The 23203-nt window shown below is 44.2% G+C and overlaps 1 protein-coding gene across 8 annotated transcripts in view; it reads right to left on the bottom strand.

Moving 5' to 3' along the window:
• Positions 1-23203, bottom strand: part of TASOR (transcription activation suppressor) — a 129614-nt gene that overhangs the window by 50374 nt on the left and 56037 nt on the right. For 6 of the 8 annotated variants that reach the window (XR_013262311.1, XM_077452041.1, XM_077452042.1 and 3 more), the window contains exons 14-15: positions 22453-23094; positions 11746-12185 (exon numbers count right to left, since the gene is read on the bottom strand). Coding sequence is in view for 7 of the 8 variants with exons in the window: in XM_077452041.1 (XP_077308167.1) it covers positions 11746-12185; positions 22453-23094 (1082 nt within the window). In the remaining variant the exon portion in view is untranslated. The remainder of the gene's footprint in view (positions 1-11745; positions 12186-22452; positions 23095-23203) is intronic. The other 2 variants (XM_077452037.1, XM_077452039.1) reach the window with 1 other exon arrangement.

Below are 23203 nucleotides of genomic sequence, written 5' to 3'. Positions count from 1 at the left end.
ACAATGTGCAGACAGCAGCGCTGCCACTGCTGATTACACACTAATGTTTACATGTCAGCCTTGAATGAGTCACTCATGTGGAGGCGGCGTATGCACTGAATGACCTCGGCCAATTCTAAACAACTGGAGGCAGATTTCATTCTGCACATGCGCAGCACAATGAATGCATGACTTCATTATGGCAAGCATGTAAACCATTTATGTGTAACCTGCAGTACTGCTGGTTATACTATGGGGTTCATTTATTAAAACTGGAGAATGCAAAATCTGGTGCAGCTGCACATGGAAAGCAGCTTTTAATGTCAGCTTGTTTAACTAAGCTTTGACCAAAAAAAAAAAAAAAAAACTGGAAGCCGATTGGCTAATATACAGAGCTTCACCGGATTTTGCACTCCCCAATTTTAGTAAATCAACCCCATAATTTACATTTAGATGTCAGCTCTGGGCAGTGGTAGCCAAACATCTCTCTCTGTAGGCTTGCTTTCTGCTGTAATAGCATAAATTATTATTAATATATAGGATTTATATAGCACCAACAGTTTGTGCAGCACTTTACAAGACAGAACAGTTACAATACAGGAGGAATCAGAGGGCCCTGCTCAGTGCTTTCAATCTAAGAGTCCATTCACACAGGTGCAACACGACTTCCAGCGTGACTTTGGGAGGCAACTTGGACACGACTTGGGGCAACTAGCAATGCAACTTGAAGTTGCCTTCAGGACAGGGGACTTTGCCAGTGGCCAATCACATAATCAGCTCTGAGGGAGGGAGGGGTTTGCCTAGAAAACTATTTTTACTTCCTGGAAAGTTGCTTCAGTTAAAACAGGGGATCCGAATTGGAGGCAACTGCCATTGAAATCATTGGGTACAAGTCGCCTAGAAGTAGTACAGGAACCTTTTCTGAAGTCGGAGCGACTTTAGTAATGTGCATTAAGACAGCTCTCATTCACTTGAATTGATTTTATCATGTCGCATGATTTGAGGCGACTTGGGGCAACTTCAAGTTTGATCTAAAGTTGCCTCTGTGTGAATAGACTCTAAAAGGGAGGGCCAAGTGATACAAAAGGTAAAATTAGTTAGGTGGAGGCAGGATAAAAAAGGAAAGGTTTTCAGGGTTTGCCTAAAAGTGGAAAGAGTAGGATATAGTCGGACAGATTGGGGTAGGGAATTCCAGTAGATGGGAGAGGCTCATGAGAAGTCCTGGAGGTAGGTATAGGAGGAGGTGACAAGGGGGATACAGTGCAGGAGATCTTGGGGATATATGGTTGGTTTTTGAGTCCAGGTTGATGTAAGGAAGATTTGTGGATGACTTTGTATGCATTTTTTAGTATTTTGAATTAAATTCGTTGGGTGAGCGGAAGCCAGTGGAGGGATTGGCAGAGGGGGGCAGCAGCCAGGGAACGGTTGGTGAGGTGGACGAGTCTGGCAGTAGCACTCATGATGGACTAAAGGGGGAATAGCCTATTGTACAGGTGATGAGAAAGTTGCATTAGTTGAGAGATGACCAGAGATGACCAGGGAGTGAATTGGCAGCTTTGTGGTAGCATTGGTTAGGAAGGAAAGCATTTTGGAGATCTTGCGGAGGTAGTGATTGGATTTGTGGCTGAAAAGAGAACTCAAAGTCCAGGATAGCACCTAGAATCCTGGCATGCGGGGGGGACATGTTGATAATAGTGTCATTGATCTTGACAGAAAAGCCCGTAGAAGGGGCATATGGGGGAGGAAATATTAGGAGCTTGGAGTGTGAGGAAGTGGTGCGACATCCAGACTGACATGCCAGTTAGTAAATGTTTATATTAAGGTCTACAGTCCAAAAAACAAAAAGAAACTTCACGATCCTAGACGCAGCATTGCTCTAGTTTTATCTAGTTTAATCTGCTGAATGCACAGCAACATTATGTTGCATATATATCTACATTGTACTGATCATTCTTATATACCATAGCGGTGTGTTTACCGCTCCTCCACCGCTGCTCCCCATTGAAATCAATGGGGCAGCGCTGTAATACCACCAGCAAAACGCCACTATTGCAGCATATTGCCGGCGGTTTTAACCCTTTCTCGGCCACTAGCGGGGGGGGGGGGGGGTAAAAGCGTCCCGCTAGCGGCCGAAATGCACCGCTAAAAATAGCAGCGTTTTACCGCCGACGCTATGGGCGGCGTGGTGTGAAAGGGGTCTTACAGAAGTCATTTGCAAGTCGCACTGTAGTTCCAATCGGCCTTTTTTATCAGCACAAATGCCGATTAAAAAATTGCAAATATCGGCCGATATATCAGTCGACCTCTACCATAAACTGGAAGGTATCAATTTTAGCTGGGGTTCCCTCAGGGTAAAAAAAAAAAAAGTTAAGAAAACCTGACCTAATGTTAAACAGTCCAAAAATTATAGGTTTGGCAGCCTTGATTGCCTAAAGAAAGCAAGCCAGAGTTTGTCCATATATTCTGTGGTCTGTATTTCCCAATAAAGCCCCAAGGTTTTGGGGCCCCTGGAGTAATCTGTATGTAGTCCAAGGATACAAGTAGGCATTGGAAAAGCCTGCTCTATGAATCTGTGGCCTAAACATAACAACATCTTATAAAGCATTAGCTTCCTAGTACTCAAAAGCCAACACAAAGAAATGAGAAGTGCAAGTACAAATACAAACCATTTATGGTTTTGTTCAAATTGTACAGTTTTATAGTTCTGTTACAATTGGGAACAGAAAGCATAAAACTACAGTGAGTATAGAAAAGAATCACCCCCCTTTAAAATATTCACATTTTGTTACTTTGCAGGTGTATTTACTCAGTGAAGCTTAGAACATCCAGGTGAAAGACATAACACCAACATACCAAAAAATATATAAAAAATTCAACCGCAGAATAACTGAGTTGGAAAAAGGATCACACCCCTCCCAAAAATTACTTGCAAACTCAATCAGCTAATCACCTACAATTGCACACAAAGTCATTTGACTTTCGAATGATCAGCTGTGGTCATTTTAATTAGTTCAGCATGGAAAGTTTTCCCGGAGCATTTCAGCTCCTTGTAGTTGAAAATTTTGGGTGAAATTTTGGGGTGAAAATTTTGTACTATTAGCGGTAACCCCGTGCCAGACTCGGGATCGTTTCGCTGAATCCAGGGAGAGCTTACTTACCTTGTCCCCTGGATCCAGTGATGCCCCCCCCCCTCTCTGTGCGAGTGAGCCGCCCTCCGCTCGATCACATTGCCGGGCTCCGTTCCCTGCGAGTGTTGCAACGCATAGGGGCTGAGAGCGGCGCCAAATTCAAATAGTTAAACCACACACATTACATACAGTATAAAGTTATCTTACAGATTACATTGCTCAGGGGTTGACAAATTTGCTTGGAATCTAGGAGCCAGCTAAAAAAGTTAGGAGCCAGGTCCGTGACGGCGATCTGGACCTGTCCCTTGCCTGACATGGAGACGAGTGAGGGGAAGATAGCCCCCAGCCCCCCACCTGTCTCCAAGTCATTGCCCATAGCTCTTAGAGGGACATTTTTAAATTGCATTTTAGTGTAAATATGAGATGTGAGGTCTCTCTGACCCCAGATCTCATATATAAAAAGAGGACCTGTCATGCTTTTTTCTATTACAAGGGATTTTTACATTCCTTGTAATAGGAATAAAAGTGACACACATTTTTTTTTTTTTTAAAAGAACAGTGAAAAAAATAAAAATAAAAGTTAAAATAAGAAAAAAAAAATTGTTTTAAATGCGCCCTGTCTTGCCAAGCTTGCGTGCAGAAGCGAACGCATATATGAAAGTGGTGTTCAAACCACACATGTGAGGTATCGCTGCGATCGGTAGAGTAAGAGCAATAATTCTAGCCCCAGACCTCCTCTGTAACTCAAAACGTGCAACCTGAAGAATTTTTTAAACGTTGCCTATGGAGATTTTAAAGGGTAAAAGTTTGTCGCCATTCCATGAGCGGGCGCAATGTTGAAGCGTGACATGTTGGGTATCGATTTACTCGGCGTAACATTATCTTTCACAATATAAAAAAAAAAAAAAATTGGGCTAACTTTACTGTTGTTTTTTTTTTTTATTAAATAAATTTTTTTCCCCCAAAAAAAGTGCGCTTGTAAGTCCGCTGTGCAAATATGGTGTGACAGACAGTATTGCCACGACCACCATTTTACTCTCTAGGGTGTTAGAATAAATAATAAAAAAAAAAAAATTATATATATATATATATATATATATATATATATATATATATATATATATTATTTTTTTTTTTGTTTTGTTTAGGGGTTCTAAGTAAAGGGATGGAGAAAGACTGGCCCATTAGCATTGTTGGTTGTAATTCCAACGTCCACTAAAAGAGGGCGCCAGATTCCAGAAGGAACCATAGGATCACAGAAGGCCTCAAAGCCGGGGGCTCAATTACCGGCCGCCTGCGGCGCGGCCCAACGCGATCGCGCGGGGGGGGTCCACGGAGACGGGATACCCCCAGCTATGCTGCCCCAGGCGCAAGGTCGCTGATTCTAGTCGCCAATGCGACCTGGCTACCGGGTTTTGTCGAGCACTGACATTGCTGTAATTATTTCACATCCCCTTTGTCCCTAGTGGTCTGTCCAGTGTCCTGCATGCAGTTTTAGAATATAAAAACTGTTCTTTATGCCTGGAAACTGGAGATTGTCCATAGCAACCAAAACTGTCCCTTTACATCAAAAATGGTTTTAGACCAGCTAGAAAACAGCGATAATGAATTGGAATCACTCGCAGAATTGATCGATAGTGATTGGTGGGGAGATCCGTCATCAAATACTGAAAAGTAATGACAGTGACAATTCTACAACTGAGCAAATTTCAGTGTTTTTGATTTGATTACATTATTGAATATTTTTTATTATTGTTGTATTATTTGGTATAATTATAGTTATTTATATTATAATTAATGATTTCATTTTTCAAACTTTATCATACCCGGGTTGTCTAGACTCCGGTTTGGACAGATTTAAGTGAGTTATTCCTAAGAATTACATGACTACAATATAAAACGCCAAATTTCCAAGCAAAATAATTGTACCGCTTTCAGCACCTAAAATCTTAAATAATCGTATCGCCAGGGAGGTTAACCGGTTGGCGCAGACAGCATGCAAATATACGGACTCTTGGTGGGTGGGCCTTGGCGCAGAGCGGCTGCATATTTGCATGCAACAATCCAAAACCTGCTGTTCCAAGAGTCATATGATCTGAAGACCCTTAAATGCCAGGGAGGCGCTGGCGCCAAAGGGTTAATAAGTGGAAGGTATTTGATACAACAGATCCTCTCTGGATCAGGATTTCGCTCCAAACTGGAAGAAAGGAGAGGAAACTGATCAGAGGGGCTACCAAGAAGCCTACAGCAACTGTGAAGCAGTTGCAGGAATTTATGACAAGAGTTGTCATTGTGTCCATGTGACATCAATATCACACATTCTCCACAAATGTGGCTTATATGGGAGGGTTGCTAGAAAAAAAGCCACTCCTCAAGAAAGGTCACATTCAGTCACGACTGAGCTTTGGCAAAATGCACCTTGAAGATTGAGGCTACATGGAAAAATGTGTTATGGTCAGATGTGACTAAAATTGATTTGGCATCAACACCAAAAGATATATCTGGTGGAAATCCAATACAGCTCACCATCCAAATAACACCATTCCTACAGTAAAGCATGGAGGTGGTAATATCCTGTTATGTGGGTGTTTCTCTGCAGCAGACTGGAGGACTTGTCAGGATAGAAGGAAAAATAGATGGGGCAAAATACCAGTAAATTCTTGGAGAAAATCTGTTGCCCTCCACCATAATGTTGTCCATACGAAGACGGTTTACCTTCAAACATGACTGACCCAAAAGCACACTGCAAAAATGACCACAAGGTGGTTAAAGGCGAAAATGACCAGTTACACTTACCGGTAACGTCTTTTCTAGGAAATCTTCCAGGACGGCAGGCCTGAGAGATGACTGGTCCACCTGACAGGAAACACAATCAACAACAAGTTTAAAAGTCCCCACCCCTCCCTCAGACCCTCAGTTATGGTAAAGAAAAGCCCACACCGGTGTCAGAGGGAACATTCTGTGAGGAATCAATATACCACACCAATAAAACAAGGGTAGGGAAGTAGGCCTGCTGTCCTGGAAGATTTCCTAGAAAAGACGTTACCGGTAAGTGTAACTGGTCATTTTCTCCAGTCATCTTCCAGGACGGCACACCTGAGAGGATAAGCAAGAAGTTCAGGCCTACTTTTAGGGCGGGACAACCGCTTGTAGGACCTTCCTGCCAAATGCCAAATCCTGAGGGGACAACACTCTGTAGTGCCTCAGAAAAGTTCTATGGCTCGTCCATGTTGCTGCTCTGCAGATCTGGTCGATTGAGGCGCCTGCCCTTTCTGCCCAGGAGGTCGCCAGGGATCTGGTTGAATGCGCCTTAAGGCGGGTTGGTACTGGTTTACCTGCCTGCCTATAAGCAATAGATATGGTTTGTCTAACCCATCTAGCTATCGTTGTCTTAGAAGTTTGTAGACCCTTTCTCTTCCCTGAGAAGGTGATCAATAAGTGACTGGATCTCCTAAAGTCTTTCACTCTTTCCAAATAAACTAGGAGACAACGCCTGACATCTAAGAAATGGAACCTTTCCTCTTCCTTATTCTTGGGATTCTGGCAAAAAGACGGGAGAATAATCTCCAGTGTTCTGTGAAATAACGAAGCCACCTTTGGCAAATAAAGAGGATCCTGAGTGAGGATTACCCTATCCTCTAGGATGCGCAAAACACGGCTCTTTAATCGAAAGAGCCTGTATATCACCCACCCTTCTGGCCGTAGTGATAGCCAGAAGGAAGGCCAACTTAAATGATAAAAGTTTAACAGAAATTTGAGCCACTGGCTCAAAAGGCCCCCTTGTTAGGGCATCTAATACCAAGGACAGGTCCCATGGAGGGCAACTGACCAACCTAACTGGAACTACCCTTTCCCTGGCCAACAAAAATCTTTTTATCAGCGGCTCCTGTCCTAGCTTCCTATCAAAAAACATGGACAGGGCTGCCACCTGGACTTTGAGGGTGCTGACTGTCAAACCCTGGTCCACCCCCTCTTGAAGAAAGTCTAGGATGGTAGGTATCATCTGGAGAACCCCCTCCTTAGACTGCAGCCAATGGGAGAAAACTTTCCAGACTTCTGCATAAATTTTTCTGGTGACGCCTTTCCTACTGAGGAGAAGAGTGTCTATCACTCTCTCCGAACAGCCCCTGTCACGGAGTATTTCCCTCTCAATAGCCATGCTGTCAGAGAGAGACGTCCCGGGTCGGGGTGAAAGACTGGACCCTGACTGAGCAGGTCTCGTTGCCCCGGCAGATGCAGCGGGGGAGCTACCGAGAGACTCTGAATGGTGGGAAACCAAACCCTCTTGGGCCACCAGGGTGCTATTAGCACCAGGTCTGTCCTTGAGTAGGTTAACTTCTGTAGGACTCTGGGAAGGAGTACCAGTGGGGGAAAGGCATAAGCCAGCCTGAAATTCCACACCTGTACAAGAGCGTCTATCCCTTCTGCTTCTTGATCCTTGTAAAAGGGAAAAAAATCTGCTGACCTTCGCATTCCTCCGGGAAGCGAATAAATCTATTTCTGGCTTGCCGAAATGTCTGCAAACCAGGAAGAAGATTTCTTTGCTCAATCCCCATTCCCCTGAAGGATGGGCTGTCTGCTTAAGAAATCTGCCTGTAGATTGAGTGAGCCTTTTATATGAACCGCTGACAGTGAAAGGACCTTCCTTTCTGCTTCCCCAAGGATTTGCTGCGCTAACCCCCTCAGTTTGCCAGACCTTGTCCCTCCTTGGTGATTTAAGTATGCCACCGTGACCTGGTTGTTCGAGAGGACCTGAACCTCTCTGTCCTGCATCTGCTGTTGGAAATAGCCTAGGGCCTTGCCTACTGCCAGGAGCTCCCTGAAATTGGAGGATTCCCTGGCTTGGCTGTGGTTCCAAGACGCTTGGGCATACTGGTCTACCAGATGAGCCCCCCAGCCCCAAGCGCTGGAGTCCGTGGTCAAGACTAATGGGTTTACCCGGGCCCAGGGGCGACCTTTCACCAAATCAGGTTACTGCCGGTATGCAGGCCGTCATGAGGCCCAGCAGTCTCATTATATATCTCAGAGAGGCTTCTCTTCTTTCGAGAAGGGTGACAACCGCATTCTGGACCTTCACTACCTTTTCCGCTGGCAAGAACACCTTCTGTGCCTGTGAATCTAACAGGTAGCCTAGGTATAGTTTGGACTGAGAAGGTGTCAGTAAGGACTTCTCCCGGCTGACCAACCAGCCCAAGGTTTCCAGAACCTCTAACACGATGTCTCTGTCTATCACTGTTTGCTTCTGATCCAAACTGTAGATTAGCAAGTCGTCTAGGTAGGGTATTAACCTTATGCCCTGTAGGTGTAGCTATGCTACGACCTCGGCCATCACTATTGTGAATACCCTTGGGCTTGCCGCCAGCCCAAAGGGAAGAGCTCTGAACTGCCAGTGTTCTACTCTCTGCTGTATGTGGACTGCGAAACGTAGGTATCTCTGATGCTCGGGAGCAATGGGTACATGTAAATACGCGTCATTCAGGTCCAGAGTGACCATAAAAACTCCTGCCTGAAGATGTTTTCTTACTGAGTAAATACTTTCCATCCTGAACCTCTTCTGAAGTAAGTAACGGTTTAGTGCTCTCAGATTTATTATTAAACGAAATCTGCCTGAGGGTTTTGGAACCACAAATACGTGTGAGTAAAAACCCTGGGCTAATTGACTGGCTGGTACTGGAGCAATGGCTCCTTGCTCTGCCAGCTCCTTTAAATTTTCCAGTAAACCCGCTGCCCTGGCTGGGTCCCTGGGAGGAAAGGTAATTAGAAAATTCTGTGGGGGAAGACTTTGGAATTCCAGTCTGTACCCTACTTCTAAGAGATTTAAAATATATGGACTCTGCGTAATCCTTTTCCAATGGGGAAGGAAGTTGCTGAGTCTTGCGCCCACTCTTATGGTGGCGTCATTTACCCTCTGAGAGGTTCCGGAACTGGAAAAAAGAATTGTACTCTTATCCTTTCCTTTTCCAAGATTCCACCTCTTCCTTTGTTCAACTTTCCCTTTATGATGAATCCTTGAGTGGGGGCCTCGAAAAAATTTCTTACCCCTTTCCCTCTTGGGTTTTACCGGGAACTTCTTTCCCTTTTCAGTAGATCGGGACAAAACCTGATCCAAGCCTGACCCAAACAACAGGGAACCCTCAAAGGGAATGCCACAGAAGCGGGATTTGGAAGTGAAATCTCCATCCCAGGTCTTTACCCATAGGGCCCTCCTGGCGGAGTTTAAGAGTGCTGCTGTCTTAGCTGTGGTCCTAACAGTCTCCACCGCTGCATCTGCCACATACGCTACTGCTCGACTGATTACCTCCAGTGATTCTAAAATATCTTTAGTCTCCTCACCCCGAGAGACGTGATCTATTAATTTGCCAAGCCAGGTGTCTGTATTTCTGGCTACACAGGCGGAAACTAGGGCCGGCGCCATTGCTGCCGCATTCGCCTCCCAGGCCCTTTTAGTAAAGTCTCAGATTTCTTATCCATCTGATCTTGGATATTTCCAGAATCTTCAAAGGATAAATCCGACCTCTTGGACACCTGTGCCAGGGCTGCATCCAAACGAAGGGTTTTAAAAAATCTTTCCTCCTCCTCACACTTAAAGGGACACCTTCTTTTCCAAGCTTTCAGTCTGAGAAGTTTACGTTCAGGTTCCTTCCACTCTCTGAGGACTATCTCCTTCAGAGACTGGTGGATGGGAAAGGTTCTGGCCTGCAACCTTCCTAGGCCCCTATACACCCTGTTCTGTGCTGAAACTTGGGCAGAGGGGACCTGGATATCCTCCGAGGTGTAAATGGCCTTTAAAAGACCCTCCATGTCCTCACTTGAGAACAAAAAAACCCCCAGGTTTTGCCTCCCCCTGGCTATCCTGGTCCGAATCCTCCCCAGAAGTAACTTCTGGGACCTGACCTTCCTCATCTCAGACAATAGGGAGGCCTCTGGCTCTCCGTATAGGATGTGGAAAAATCTTCTTGTGGGTGAGGAACCTCTCTCTCAGAGGGACTCTCATCCTGGCTCTTCACTAGAGTAGTTTGAAAAGATTGAAGGGTGGCTAACATTTCAGACTGTAAGACCTACATTCCTTCACGACCTGAGCGGTCTCCCTGCCTGCGAGTTTAAAGATACATCTATCGCAGAAAGGTTTGCTGTGGTCCTGTGCTAATTTAGCATTACAATAACCACAGCGTTTGGACTTTGAAGTAGCCTTTCCTTTAGACCTACAGGCTGACCCCTGGGCAGAGCCTTCAGTCCCTGGAAAATAGGAAATTTAACAATTAGCTACTCAAGTCTAAAAAGGGCCAAGGGAGTCTACCTCAGAGTACCCCGCCCCTCAAAACACAGCTGGATCACTCACCCCCTGTGGCGACCTCAATAGCTGTCTGCTCAGACGGACCTTCCAGTTCCATGACGATTTTAGCTGCCCTGCAGAATCGCTGGGTTAAGGCACAGTCCTGAGCGTTCCCCTGTTTGCCTTTGAAAGTGCTGCAAGGTAAACGGCGTTTTCACAAACAGTAGCCGGGGTGCTTCACTGCAGCCTCTGCCGTTTGAATATTCCCGCCGGTCGGCGCCATCTTTAGGAGGTCCGTCGGCCGGAAGTGACGTACGGCCTCTTCCAGACCTGCGCCGTGCAGTTGGAACGCATGCCAATGCGTCCAGACCTCCCAGCCTCCATCCGAAAATCTGATGGCCGGAAGTGATGCATCCGGACTTCCGGACCTGCGCCGTAGAGCTGGAACGCACGCCACCGCGTTCAGCACTGGAGGAATGCAGCTTACCACCAACGAACAGTCGCTCAAGGTAGGCAAACACAAATGGGGAGCAGCACGTTTAGGACAACTCCCCTGTCCCACGAAGCTGCAAACAGGGCTCCTAAAGGAGACCTTAAGCGAGGACCATCTCCCACAGGTGTCTCTGGGGGTTGCAAGGGAGAAAGGCAGACCCTGTCCGCTGAGCCCCACAAACAAGGATAATCCTCTCTAGGAAAAAACGAGGTCCCAGACCTCTCCATAAAAAAAATAAAAGGAGAAACTTGGTTTCGCTGTCATCTGTGGGAAACACAATCAAGAACTGAGGGTCTGAGGGAGGGGTGGGGACTTTTAAACTTGTTGTTGATTGTGTTTCCTGTCAGGTGGACCAGTCATCTCTCAGGCCTGCCATCCTGGAAGATGACTGGAGAAAAAAGGTGAATGTTCTTGCATGGCCTAGTCAGGGCCCAGACTTAAACCCCATTGACAATCTGTGGAATGACTAAGACTGCAGTCCACAAATATTCACCATCAAACATAACTGTACTAAAGCAGAAGAGTCAGCAAATATTGCAAAGTCTAGATGTTAAAGTTAGCATAGACATATCCCAACATACTAAAGGCTGTAATTAAAGCAAAATGTGGTTCAAAAAAATACTGGACACATGGGGGTGATCCTTTGCCAACTGTTTTTGATAGATTTTTTTTTCTTTCTAACATGTTGGTGTTGTCTTTTACTTGGATATTATAAGTTGCACTAGTAAATACAGCTGGATAAAACAAACGGCCTATCTTAATTTCAGGCTGTGAAGCAACAAAATGTGGTTTTAAAAAGGGGAGAAATTCTTTTCTACACCCACTGTAACAGATCAGTTCAAAAATGTAAAGTAGCCCTAAACTTTACTTGCCTGAATCATATCCTCAACTGGCAGTGGATCACTCCCATCGTCCATGTTCTGTACCTGGGCAATGTCGGCAACGGGAGCAGCGGGTGTTGCAACGCTCTCTGGTACAGTCTCACTTTGGGATTCCACATAAGTGCTTTCAATATAAGGTGTACCAATGTCCGGGACAGTTACAATAGGTTCCACACCAGTAGGAGCATCGCTAGCCAATCCCACCAAGTCCAAGTTTGAAGTTTCAACACTGACTGCATTTTGAATAGGCAACAAATTCTTTGGGTCCAATAGGCCAGAATTCGAAAGTTTTTCAAACAATCCTTTACAATACTCTGCATCAGCCAACAGCCGCTCTGAAGCAATTTCCTCTTCATTCTCCTGTCTCAGATCTGTATCCTGTCCACCAAGAGCAGATATTAAAGAATGTGCAGATTCCTCTGGATCGTGACCTTTGAGAAAGGAAACATGCCAGTTATTCCAGAGCATTCACACACAGGCCACACAAAACTGAACCAATGGAACATGGTAGTACACACACACACATCAGTTAGAGCACTTTGTTAAAGCACCAAGTATAAATATTCGTATTAAATGTCACATTTCACATTTTTTATTCCTGCACTGCAAATGTGTAAATTCTACCCTATAGTGCAAAAATATATCAACATGCGAATACATAATCTGTACTCCAAAAAAGAATGCATATACTGTGCAACAAAGATTTGCTGAAATCTTAAGCAGAGCTTACGCACAATGAGGTCACCACGCTCCTATGGAGAAGAGCACAGTAATGTCACAAGCACTGGAGCAGCTCTGGGCACTCTTTCAGACCAAACCATTGCAGGCATTTTACCCTAGGTACTGGAATAGCACTTTATTTTAAGGCCTGTATCACGCAGGCTTCAGCTGTGCTTGAAGAGAGTGTGAACAGCAACTAATACAAAGCATTTGCAGACCTTTCAGCAAGCTTTGAAGCTTTTAAAGTACCATTTTACTCCAGTTTGTAAATGCTGAAGTGATCCTAATGGGAGTGCTAGCTGTCACTTTAAACCAGCTACTAGTAGGCTTCAGCACTACCTGAAGCTTGTTGAAAGCCTGCTAGCAGCTTGCTTAAAGTGACAATCAGCACTCCCATTATGATCTGTGTATAACATTTCCAAACAGGAGCTGAAGGGCACTTTAAAGGGGTTGCAAAGTCAGAAGGTTTGTTACCTTAATGCATTAAAATAAAAAGCCTCCTCTGTGCAGCAGCTCCAATCAGCCTCCCTAATACTTACCCGAACCCCATCTCTTTCCAGGGATGTCAACGAGTGTCTCGGCCCACCGAGACTAACTCCTGATCAGAAGAGAGGGGGCAGTACCGAACCGCAGCTCCATGTCTGGACACAGGGAGCTGTGGCTCAGCTGCCCCCATAGCAAGAGGTTTGCTGTGGGGGCACTCAACAGGGAGGGAGGGGCCAGGCGTGCAGAAGAGGCACCCAAGAAGAGGAGGATCTCAGCTACTCTGTGCAAATCCTGTTTTTTTTCTATAAAAATAACAAAGCCTTTACAATCACTATAAAGGCTTAGAAAAAGCTGCTCAAAGCTCGTCAAACACATTGCAAAAGCTCTGTTTGCTGTTCACACTGCTCTTTTACAAGCTGGAGCCCATGAAAAAACAGGCCTGGGCGTCTCTTTAACCACTTGCCGCCCACCCACCGTCAAATGACAGCAGGGCGGCTCTCGTTTTGGGTGGATGTTATACGACCACGCCCAGAACGACCAGCGTGGCGCTTACGCCATGTTGCTAGGACATGGCACGACCCCGATCTCTAGGGAGTCACGGCCCTTTAACTATGTTATAGGCTGTGTCCAATCACAGCCAGTCACATGTAAACACGGAGATGCCAGTAATCGTCTCTCCTCACCTCACGCAGAGTGTAAGGTGAGGAGAGCCGATCAACAGCATCTCCTCACAGGGGACAGCTAGGTATGTAATGAAGGCACTGATAATCAGTGCCCTGATTACAATAAAGCACCCAGTGCCAGCAGTGTGCCCACCACTGAGTGCCCACAAGTGTAAGCAATCAGTACCCATTAGTGATGCCAGTCAGTCCTGGCCATCACTGCTGCCTATCAATGCCACCCAATGCCCAGTTTCACCTGCGCCCATAAGTGCAGCATATTCATACCTCCTCATCAATGCCACCTAATCAGTGCCCATCAGTGAAGGCAAAAAATTACTTATTTACAAAATTTACTGACAAACTAAGAAAAACTTCTTTTTTTTTTCAAAATTTCGTTTTTTTTTGCATAAAAAAAAAAACAGAAGTGAGTAAATACCACCAAAAGAAAGCTCTGTTTCTATGAAGAAAATGATAAAAATTTCACATGGTTACAGTGTAGCATGGCCACGCAATTGTCATTCAAAGTGTGACAGCGCTGAAAGCTGAAAAATGGCCTGGGCAGGAAGAGGGTAAGTGCCTTAAATTGAAGTAGTTAATACATGTGGTACACTACGATGGTTCCTCATTTTGTTTTATGTCATTCTTGAGAGTTGCTGGCGGTTATCTGTCAAAAGACAAATGTTTGTAATAAAAGCGCTTTAAGATCAATTTGTTTAATTGGTCTGGTGATTTAAATTCCACTGGGGTGTGTACATGATTTGTGGTGAATTGGAGATTAACCACTTGCCCTCTAAGATTCCTTACATTTTTTGCTATACGGCATTGCGCTACTTTAACATTATTTATTTAGTATTACGCAGTCCTGCAACACTGTACCTAAATAAAATTTATGTCATTTTCCCCCCACAAATAGAGCTTTCTTTTGGTGGTATTTGATTACCACTGGGTTTTATATTTTTGCTCTATAAAAGAGAAAAAAAAACTGACAATTTTGAAAAAAATAATAATTTTACATTCTGCTATAAAACCTATCCAATAAAAAAAAAAAAAAAAAAACGGAATAAAACAAATTTCTTCATAAATTTAGGCCAATATGCATTCTGCTACATATTTTTGGTAAAAAGAAAATCCCAATAAGCGTATATTGATTGATTTGCACAAAAGTTGTAGCATTTACAAACTATGGGATATTTATTTTGAACTAGTAATGGCAGCCATCAGCGACTTATAGCAGGACTACAATATGGCGGACATCCAGACACCAATACAGTGTACAGTGATCAGTGCTAAAAAATATGCACTGTCACTGTACGAACACTGGCTGAGAAGGGGGTTAACATTAGAGCGATCAAAGGGTTAGTGCCTAACCAGTGTTTTACTATACTGTGGGAGGCGCTTTTACTAGGGAAGACAGATCAGGGATATGCAATTAGCGGACCTCCAGCTGTTGCAGAACTACAATTCCCATGAGGCATAGCAAGACTCTTAGAGCCACAAGCATGACAGCCAGAGGCATGATGGTTTAGCAACAGCTGGAGGACCGCTAATTGCATATCCCTGACATAGATCCTAGTCCCTGTTTTGCAGGGAGACAGAATCCACACCTTCCCTTTTGTCAGAATGGCAATCTGCCTTGCTTACATAGGCAGACCACTTTTCTGTCTCTCTGCTTGATGAACGGCGGGCACCAGGTGACAGAGTCCACAATATTTGTGATCACAGCGGGAGCAAGTCGTTAGCAGCACTCATGTGCGCCCCCTACCCAGAAGAGCCAAATCACGTATATATACGCACACATTCGGCACAGAGTTGCCCTATAGCAGTAAAACTGCTATGGGACGGACCTTAAGCTGTTAAGGAAAAAATTAAGTACACTGGATTTGGCAAACTGAAGGATTTTAATTTATGGATTCAGTAAAACAGAGTGTTCTCTGGACATTTCAGCAAATGTTTGTTGCACACTATATGCGCCCTATAATTTTTTAAATATATTTGCACATTGAGGTTACGTACTTGCACATGAAGGTATAAAGTGACATTTATAATGCTAGTCATTGGGGTATACATATGTCTGTGTAATGTTTGTTAATAAGGAAGGGAAGCGCAACCAAGTGCTGTATCACAAGGGGAATTTTTATTCCAAAGATTAAAAATACTTACAGGATAAAACAGAACAAGTTCCCTTTCACATCAGTGTTGATGTCCGCCATTAGTCCTCTATCCTGCAGGCACCACCAGAAGCTGGTCTACGGTGAATGAATGTTGGGAGAATGGACCCTCTGTAGCAAACAGTGCATGCACTCTGGCCCACGCTGCACACTCCGGCGGACATGGCGTCACCAGGGAGGAAGAGAAAGGTTGGGTTGATTGGCAGGTTTACAGGCTACGTGCTTGGAGCTCATTGCTCCTTCAAAGGCCTAGGGTGGTATTGCAGTCTGCTTGTATATGTAGGGTGGTGGGCTGGTATTCGGAGCGCTCGTGGGACTACACCCAGCGCATCTCGTAGTAAAATTATTCCATAAAAAGCAGTAAATATATAGATGAGATAGACTTCATATACATATAATAGGCAGTGGGCATATAGAGGTAATATGTGCAGTGCACTCAAAGAAAATATACCAACAGCTTGTGGGACATAATGTGGTCGATAATGGACAAAAAAAGTATAATAAAATATATAAGGAAATAAAAATAAATAAAAATAATAAAATGCATGGGCCCAATTGTCTTACCAGGGAAAGACTTAACCAAAAATCCTACATGAAAATACGTATTGCAATACCCAATGTTAACGGGTTCATGAAATAGTAACATTATGAGAGAACAACACTAATGTTACCATTTCATGAACCCGTTAACAATATAAGGTATTGCAATATGCATTTTCATATAGGGTTTTTGGTTATTAATAAGTCTCTTTGCCTGTTAAGACAATCAGGATCATGATTTTTTTTTTATTAATTTTATATTTATTTCATTATTATTTCTTTTATTATTTTTTTGTCCATTCTCAACATTATGTCCCACAAGCTGTTAGTAAATTTTCTTTATTGCGTGCACTGTATATGAGGTCTAGCTCTTCTATATATTTACGGCTTAAGGAATAATTTCGCTATAAGATGCGCTCGGTGGTGTAGTCCACAAGCGCTCCGAATACCCGCCCACCACCTTACATATACAAGCAGACTGCAATACCACCCCAGGCCTTTGAAGGAGCAGTGAGCTCTGAGCGTGTAACCTGCCTGTCATCCCCATTAACCCAGCCTCTCTCTTCCTCTATGGTGACACCGCGTCCGTCAGAGTGTCCAGTGTGGGTCAGCATGCACACCCTGTTTGCTACAGAGGGTCCATTCTCCCAACATTAATCCACCGTGGACAAGCTTCCAACAGCACCTGCAGGATAGGGGACTAATGGTGGACATCAAAACTGATGTGAAAGGCAACTTATTCTGTTTTATCCTGTAAGTGTTTTTAATCAAAAGCCCCTTGCGATGCTGCACTTGGTGGCACATCCCCTCCAACTTGTATCCAACAGAGCTGGCAATACTCTGAGGAGCAGTTGGGCATTTTTTGTCAACTGTTCCTGAACTCTCCTCTATGTTATCTTATGAGTACATGTACACAGCGTCGTTTACAGTCGTTTCTAGGCAGTTGAGCTGAGGTTTTTTTGCAGAGCAAAAAATGGGTTCAGAAGCTGAGTTTAGAGGAATTTCAAGCGACAAACGCAGCTAAACACAGTAACTCACGTTTCATTTTCAGCCATTTTTGGCTATTTAAAAAAACGCTTCTAAATGCAAACGTGCAAAAACGCCGCTAAACGCGGCATGTAAATGTGGACATTTTAAAACGTGGGCTACTGTCAAGTTAAATCGTTCAGGAGAGGTTGTAAAAACGCCCCATGTACATGAAGCCTTAGACCCCTTTCACACTGGGGCGTTTTTCAGGCGTTTTTCATGCGCTTTAGCGTTAAAAAATACGCCTGAAAGAAGCCGCAACTGCAATCCCAATGTAAAAGCCCGAGTGCTTTCACACCGAGATCCCTTTCATACTGGGGCGTTTTTCAGGCGCTTCAGCGTTAAAAAAAGCGCCTGAAAGAAGCTGCAACTGCAATCCCAATGTAAAAGCCCGAGTGCTTTCACACCAAGGCGCTGCGCTGGCAGGGCGTTAAAAAAAAGTCCTGCTAGCAGCTTCTTTGCAGCGCTTTTGGAGCGGTGAATACAACGCTCCTAAAGCGGCCCTTCCCATTGAAATCAATGGGAAGCGCCTGTAAAACGCCAGAAAAACGCTATTGGCAGCAGCGTTTTGTGGGCGCTTTTAACCCTTTATTTGGCCACTAGCAGGGGTTAAAAGCGCCCCAATAACGCTCGAAAAACGCTGGTAAAGCGCTGCTAGTTTAACCACTTCAGCTCCGGACCAATAAACACCTTAAGGACCAGAGGTCTTTTTGCAATTTCGCACTGCGCTGCTTTAACTGGTAATTGCGCGGTCATGCAATATTGCACCCAAACGAAATTTGCGTCCTTTTCTTCCCACAAATAGAGCTTTCTTTTGATGGTATTTGATTGCCTCTGCGATTTTTTTTTTTTTGCGATATAAATGGAAAAAGACCGAAAATTTTGAAAAAAAAAAAAGATATTTTCTTCTTTTTGTTATAAGAAAAATCGAATAAACTAAATTTTAGTCATACATTGAGGGCAAAATTTATTCAGCCACATGTCTTTAGTAAAAAAAATGTCAATAAGCGTATATTTTTTGGTTTGCGCAAAAGTTATAGCGTCTACAAACTAGAGTACATTTTCTGGAATTTACACAGCATTTAATTTATGACTGCCGATCTCATTTCTTGAGGTGCTAAAATGGCAGGGCAGTACAAATCCCCCCAAAATGACCCCATTTTGGAAAGTAGACACCCCAAGGAAATTGCTGATGGGTATGTTGAGCCCATTGAATATTTTTTTTGTCCTAAAGGATTGAATAATGACAAAAAAAATAAAAATTTTTTACAAAAAGTTGTCACTAAATGATATATTGCTCACACATGCCATGGTTATATGTGGAATTGCACCCCAAAATATATTCCGCTACTTCTCCCGAGTATGGGGATACCACATGTGTGGGACTTTTTGGGAGTCTAGTCGCGCACGGCACCCCGAAAACCAATCACCACCTTCAGGATTTCTAAGGGTGCAAATTTTTGATTTAACTCCTCACTACCTATCACAGTTTCGAAGGCCATAAAATGCCAAAATAGCACAAAACCCCCCCAAATGACCCCATTTTGGAAAGTAGACACCCCAAGCTATTTACTGAGAGGCATGTTGAGTCCATGGAATATTTTATATTTTGCCAAAAGTTGCGGGAATATTACAAACTTTTTTTTTTTTTTGCACAAAGTTGTCACTAAATGATATATTGCTCACACATGCTATGGGCATAAGTCAAATTACACCCCAAAATAAATTCTGCTGCTTCTCCCGAGTACGGGGATACCACATGTGGGGGACTTTTTGGGAGCCTAGCCACGTACGGAACCCGAAAACCAAGCACTGCCTTCCGGATTTAAATATAAAATGCTACCAAAAAACCTGTTAGCGATGGCAGGGATCAGGCCTGACTCTGCGATCGCTGCAGTTATGTGTTTAGTGTTTTGTAAGTGACAGCGATCGATCGATACTGCACTTGGGTGGGCTGGGCAGAGGGGCAAAACGCAGGTGCTAGCAGGTACCTGGGCTGATCCCGCTAACAATGCGTTTTTTTGGAACCCTAAACTGCTGGGGACGCTAGTATAGATCTGATCAGATCAGATATTGATCTGTTCAGATTCTATAGCACTACGGGAGGTGTATGCTTTGCGTGTGGGTGGGTGTTAGTGGTACTGGCACTAACCTAGCGCTGCCTGGGGCGACGCAGACCCTGACCCTAAAACCTAATTGATATCACCCGCCGGGTGATCAGGGGGTTAAACCTTTATTGGATAATAAATGGTGGGTGCCCTGATGCTATAAAAAACAAACTAACCAGAGTCACCCGTAACACTTATACGGTGATCAGTGGTGAAAGGGTTAACTAGGGGCAATCAGGGGGTTCAAATTTTTATTAGGTAGTATATGGGGGTCCCTGGCGCTATATAAAAACCTGACGGGGAACCTAAATAACTAACTGGCTAACCAGCGTCACCAGTGACACTTATACTGTGATCGCTGGTGAAAGGGGGTGAAAGGGTTAACTAGCAGCAATCAGGGGGTTAAAACCATTATTGGGTAGTATATCGGGGTACCTAGCGCTATAAAAACCTGGCGGTGAACCTAAAAAAATAACTAGTTACCTAGCGACACATGCAGCGATCAGAAAAATGATCGCTTAGTGACACTGGCAAAAGGGGGTGAAAGGGTTAACTAGCGGCAATCAGGGGGTTAAAACCATTATTGGGTAGTATATCGGGGTACCTAGCGCTATAAAAACCTGGCGGTGAACCTAAAAAAATAACTAGTTACCTAGCGACACATGCAGCGATCAGAAAAATGATCGCTTAGTGACACTGGCAAAAGGGGGTGAAAGGGTTAACTAGCGGCAATCAGGGGGTTAAAACCATTATTGGGTAGTATATCGGGGTACCTAGCGCTATAAAAACCTGGCGGTGAACCTAAAAAAATAACTAGCTACCTAGCGACTGTAGCGACACTAATGCAGCGATCAGAAAAATGATCGCTTAGTGACACTGGCAAAAGGGGGTGAAAGGGTTAATTCTAGGGGCAATCAGGGGGTTAAATCTTTATTGGGGGGTGATAGGGGGCTACCCTGGACCTAACACTAACTGTCCTGACAGTTTTTACTGTCACAACTGACACTGAATGCATTGATCAGTAAAGAAATGATCAATGCAATCAGTGACACTGTGACTGGGGGGGAGGGGGGGCGGGGGGGGATCGGGGGGGGGGGGGTTTGTGTGCCTGTGTGTACCTACATGTCAGTGTAGTGTTGGTGCACACTTACTATTAGTCTTCTCCTCGTAGTCCGGTCAAAAAGACCGCCCCGAGGAGAATGACATCACTTCCTCCTTCCTGTGTAAACAATACACAGTGGGAGGAAGCTTCTCATTGGCCAGGAGCGATCCAGAGGGGGTGGCCGAAAACCAACGGCCATCCCCTCATCACGGAGCGCTCCTGGACCGAACCGGACCGTCGTATCCAGCGGGAGGGGGTCCGATCGGACCCCCCACCCGCTGGAAGGCAGGCACGTACATCTACGTGATTGTGCCTGCCTGTGCCATTGTGTTGACGTACATTGGCAATACGGCGGTCCTGAAGTGGTTAAGCGGCGCTTTACGAGCGTTTTTCGGGCACTGACATTGTGAAAGGGTTCTTAAAGCACTTGGGCTTTCACATTGGGACTGCAGATGAGGCTTCTTTCAAGCGCTTTACAGGCGCTTTTTTTAACGCTAAAGCGCCTGAAAAACGCCTGAAAAGCGCCCCAGTGTGAAAGGGGTCTTAGACTTTATGTTTGTTAAAACAGCTAATTGGAAGTCTCACTATATGCCCATGTTGAGGTCCCTGTTGCATCTACCAGTCAGCTTTTAGCCTTAGGCGATTTAAAAATCCTAAAGGCCTCAATGACTTTCCCTTTGCACTGCTTTTTCAACTGTTTCTATATGGAGATTGGAATCATTCAAACAAGCTGCCAACAACCCCCTAAATTTTCATTAGCCTTATATTTGTTTGAGGATTTTGTGCAGATATGGTCCCATCCTGAGGATGTGGCATTGTCCCACATAACAGGCTACTTACTATTTAAGTAGAGCATACCCTTTTAATTCAATTCTGCTGTGACTTTACCACTTTAAATCATGTCTGACTGGGCTAAATCCCTTAGAGTGATCTTTTGCTTATAGAAAACAGAAGCCGATAACTGTGGAGTTCCATTTAAACCATTTACTATGGTCCTACCCATCTCATCTTGCCTTGATATGGCTTAAAATAGATGTAAAATGAAAGGTTTTTTTGGGTAACAAAGATCCTGTCCCTTTAAAGCATGTTATACAGCACAGTGCTTGTGCTGTGTAATTTGGCCCCCTATAACACCTGAAATACCTGGCTGATCCTGCCCCTCCCTCCTGTAAACTGAAAACAGTTTATCATGGCTGCTGTGCCCTGGCACCTACCTTGGTCAGTTTACATGCCTCGGCTGCGTCAACTGTCCTCTGTCTCTCCACCCCCCCCGCCCCGTCAGCTCTGTCTGTGCCCGCCCCCCCTCCTGCTGCTAAAAAAAAACAGATAATTTTTCACTCCATCCTCGGTTTAATAATGTAATCTGCCCGTGTCTGTCTTATGAAAAATAATGCAGCTATATACCTAATTTCAGAGCGCTGCCCACGTGACCGGCCGGCTCTTTCCTCTTCCCCTCCCCCCCCCCCGCTGCAGCTGTCAGGCCAAGAAAAGTGGTTCTCTCTCAGCTGGCTGGTCACGTGAACGCCGCTCTAAAATCAGGTATATAGATGCATTTATTTATTTATTTTTTAAACAAAGACATGGGCAGATTACATTCTTAAACAGAGAGGATGGTGAAAATTGTATATAGTGGGTTAACAACTACTTTAAGAAATGTATACAAACTGCTGCAAAAATTGCCAGCACTATATAAATGTCTGTAATAAAGTCCAAGCACACACTACCTGCCTGGGGTGTTTTTTTTTTCTCTCCATTCCTTGTGTTGCCTTTGCATACCACATTGAGAATTGATGGAGAAATAAGGAGTTAGAATTGCTTTTAAATCTCAAACTACATTAGGTAGCTGATCACTTTCAATAATCTTGGGTAATCTTGCTAAAACTTACTGTTCTGATGCACGTATTCTTCATATTTTGGATGTTTCCATTGTGCCTCTGGACTGGTTTCCAGCTTTCTTTTCACACCAGTGTTTGCAGTGTCATCTGTCTCCAAATTACCCTTTTTCCTTGTCTGAATTAGGTTTAACAAAGAATTCACTTTGTCTGGATCATAAAATGAATTATCGGGAAGCACTTCACGTGGAGTCGCTCGACTAATGCTTGTTTCATTATCATGATCCTCCTCCATGGGTTCATAGTCAGAGATGGGACTGAACTGCTGAACCCGTCTAGTCTCCGTGATCAGTTCCTTTGCACGCTTTACTAGCAATGTATAAGCATCTGATCCTTTCAGATAGCTTTCAACAACTCGAAGTATCCCACTCTTCTCTCTCGGTGCTACAAACAAGGTTTTCTTATCATCGCAACCCTGTTCATAGGGTCGAAGCTTAAAATCTTTGTGTTTGTAAGATCCATCTTCTCGTCTTTTCAAATACAAGTGCACATGTTTCTCCACAACAATGTTGAAGTTGTCAGAAGTGTCTGAATGAGCCTTATTGATGGCATAGTGTAAAGCACCAAGAAAGGTCAAGAACTCAGGCATAATTTCATTGCTTTCTGTGAAAGTGGGCTGGACTTTGAAACGTGATGCTGAAAAAGAAATTAAAAGAAAAGAATATAAAACCTGTTAAAGTGCATTTGACTAGCTTAATAAAAAAGAAAAAAAAAAAAAAAAAAACACAGGTTAAGCTATAAGTAC

Source organism: Lithobates pipiens, unplaced genomic scaffold, assembly GCF_037356315.1.
Source record: "Lithobates pipiens isolate NorthernLeopardFrog02 unplaced genomic scaffold, aLitPip1_a1.2 Scaffold_23, whole genome shotgun sequence".
NCBI lineage: Eukaryota > Metazoa > Chordata > Amphibia > Anura > Ranidae > Lithobates > Lithobates pipiens.
The sequence above is the reverse complement of the archived record's forward strand: the minus strand, read 5'-3'. Positions and strand labels throughout refer to the sequence as shown.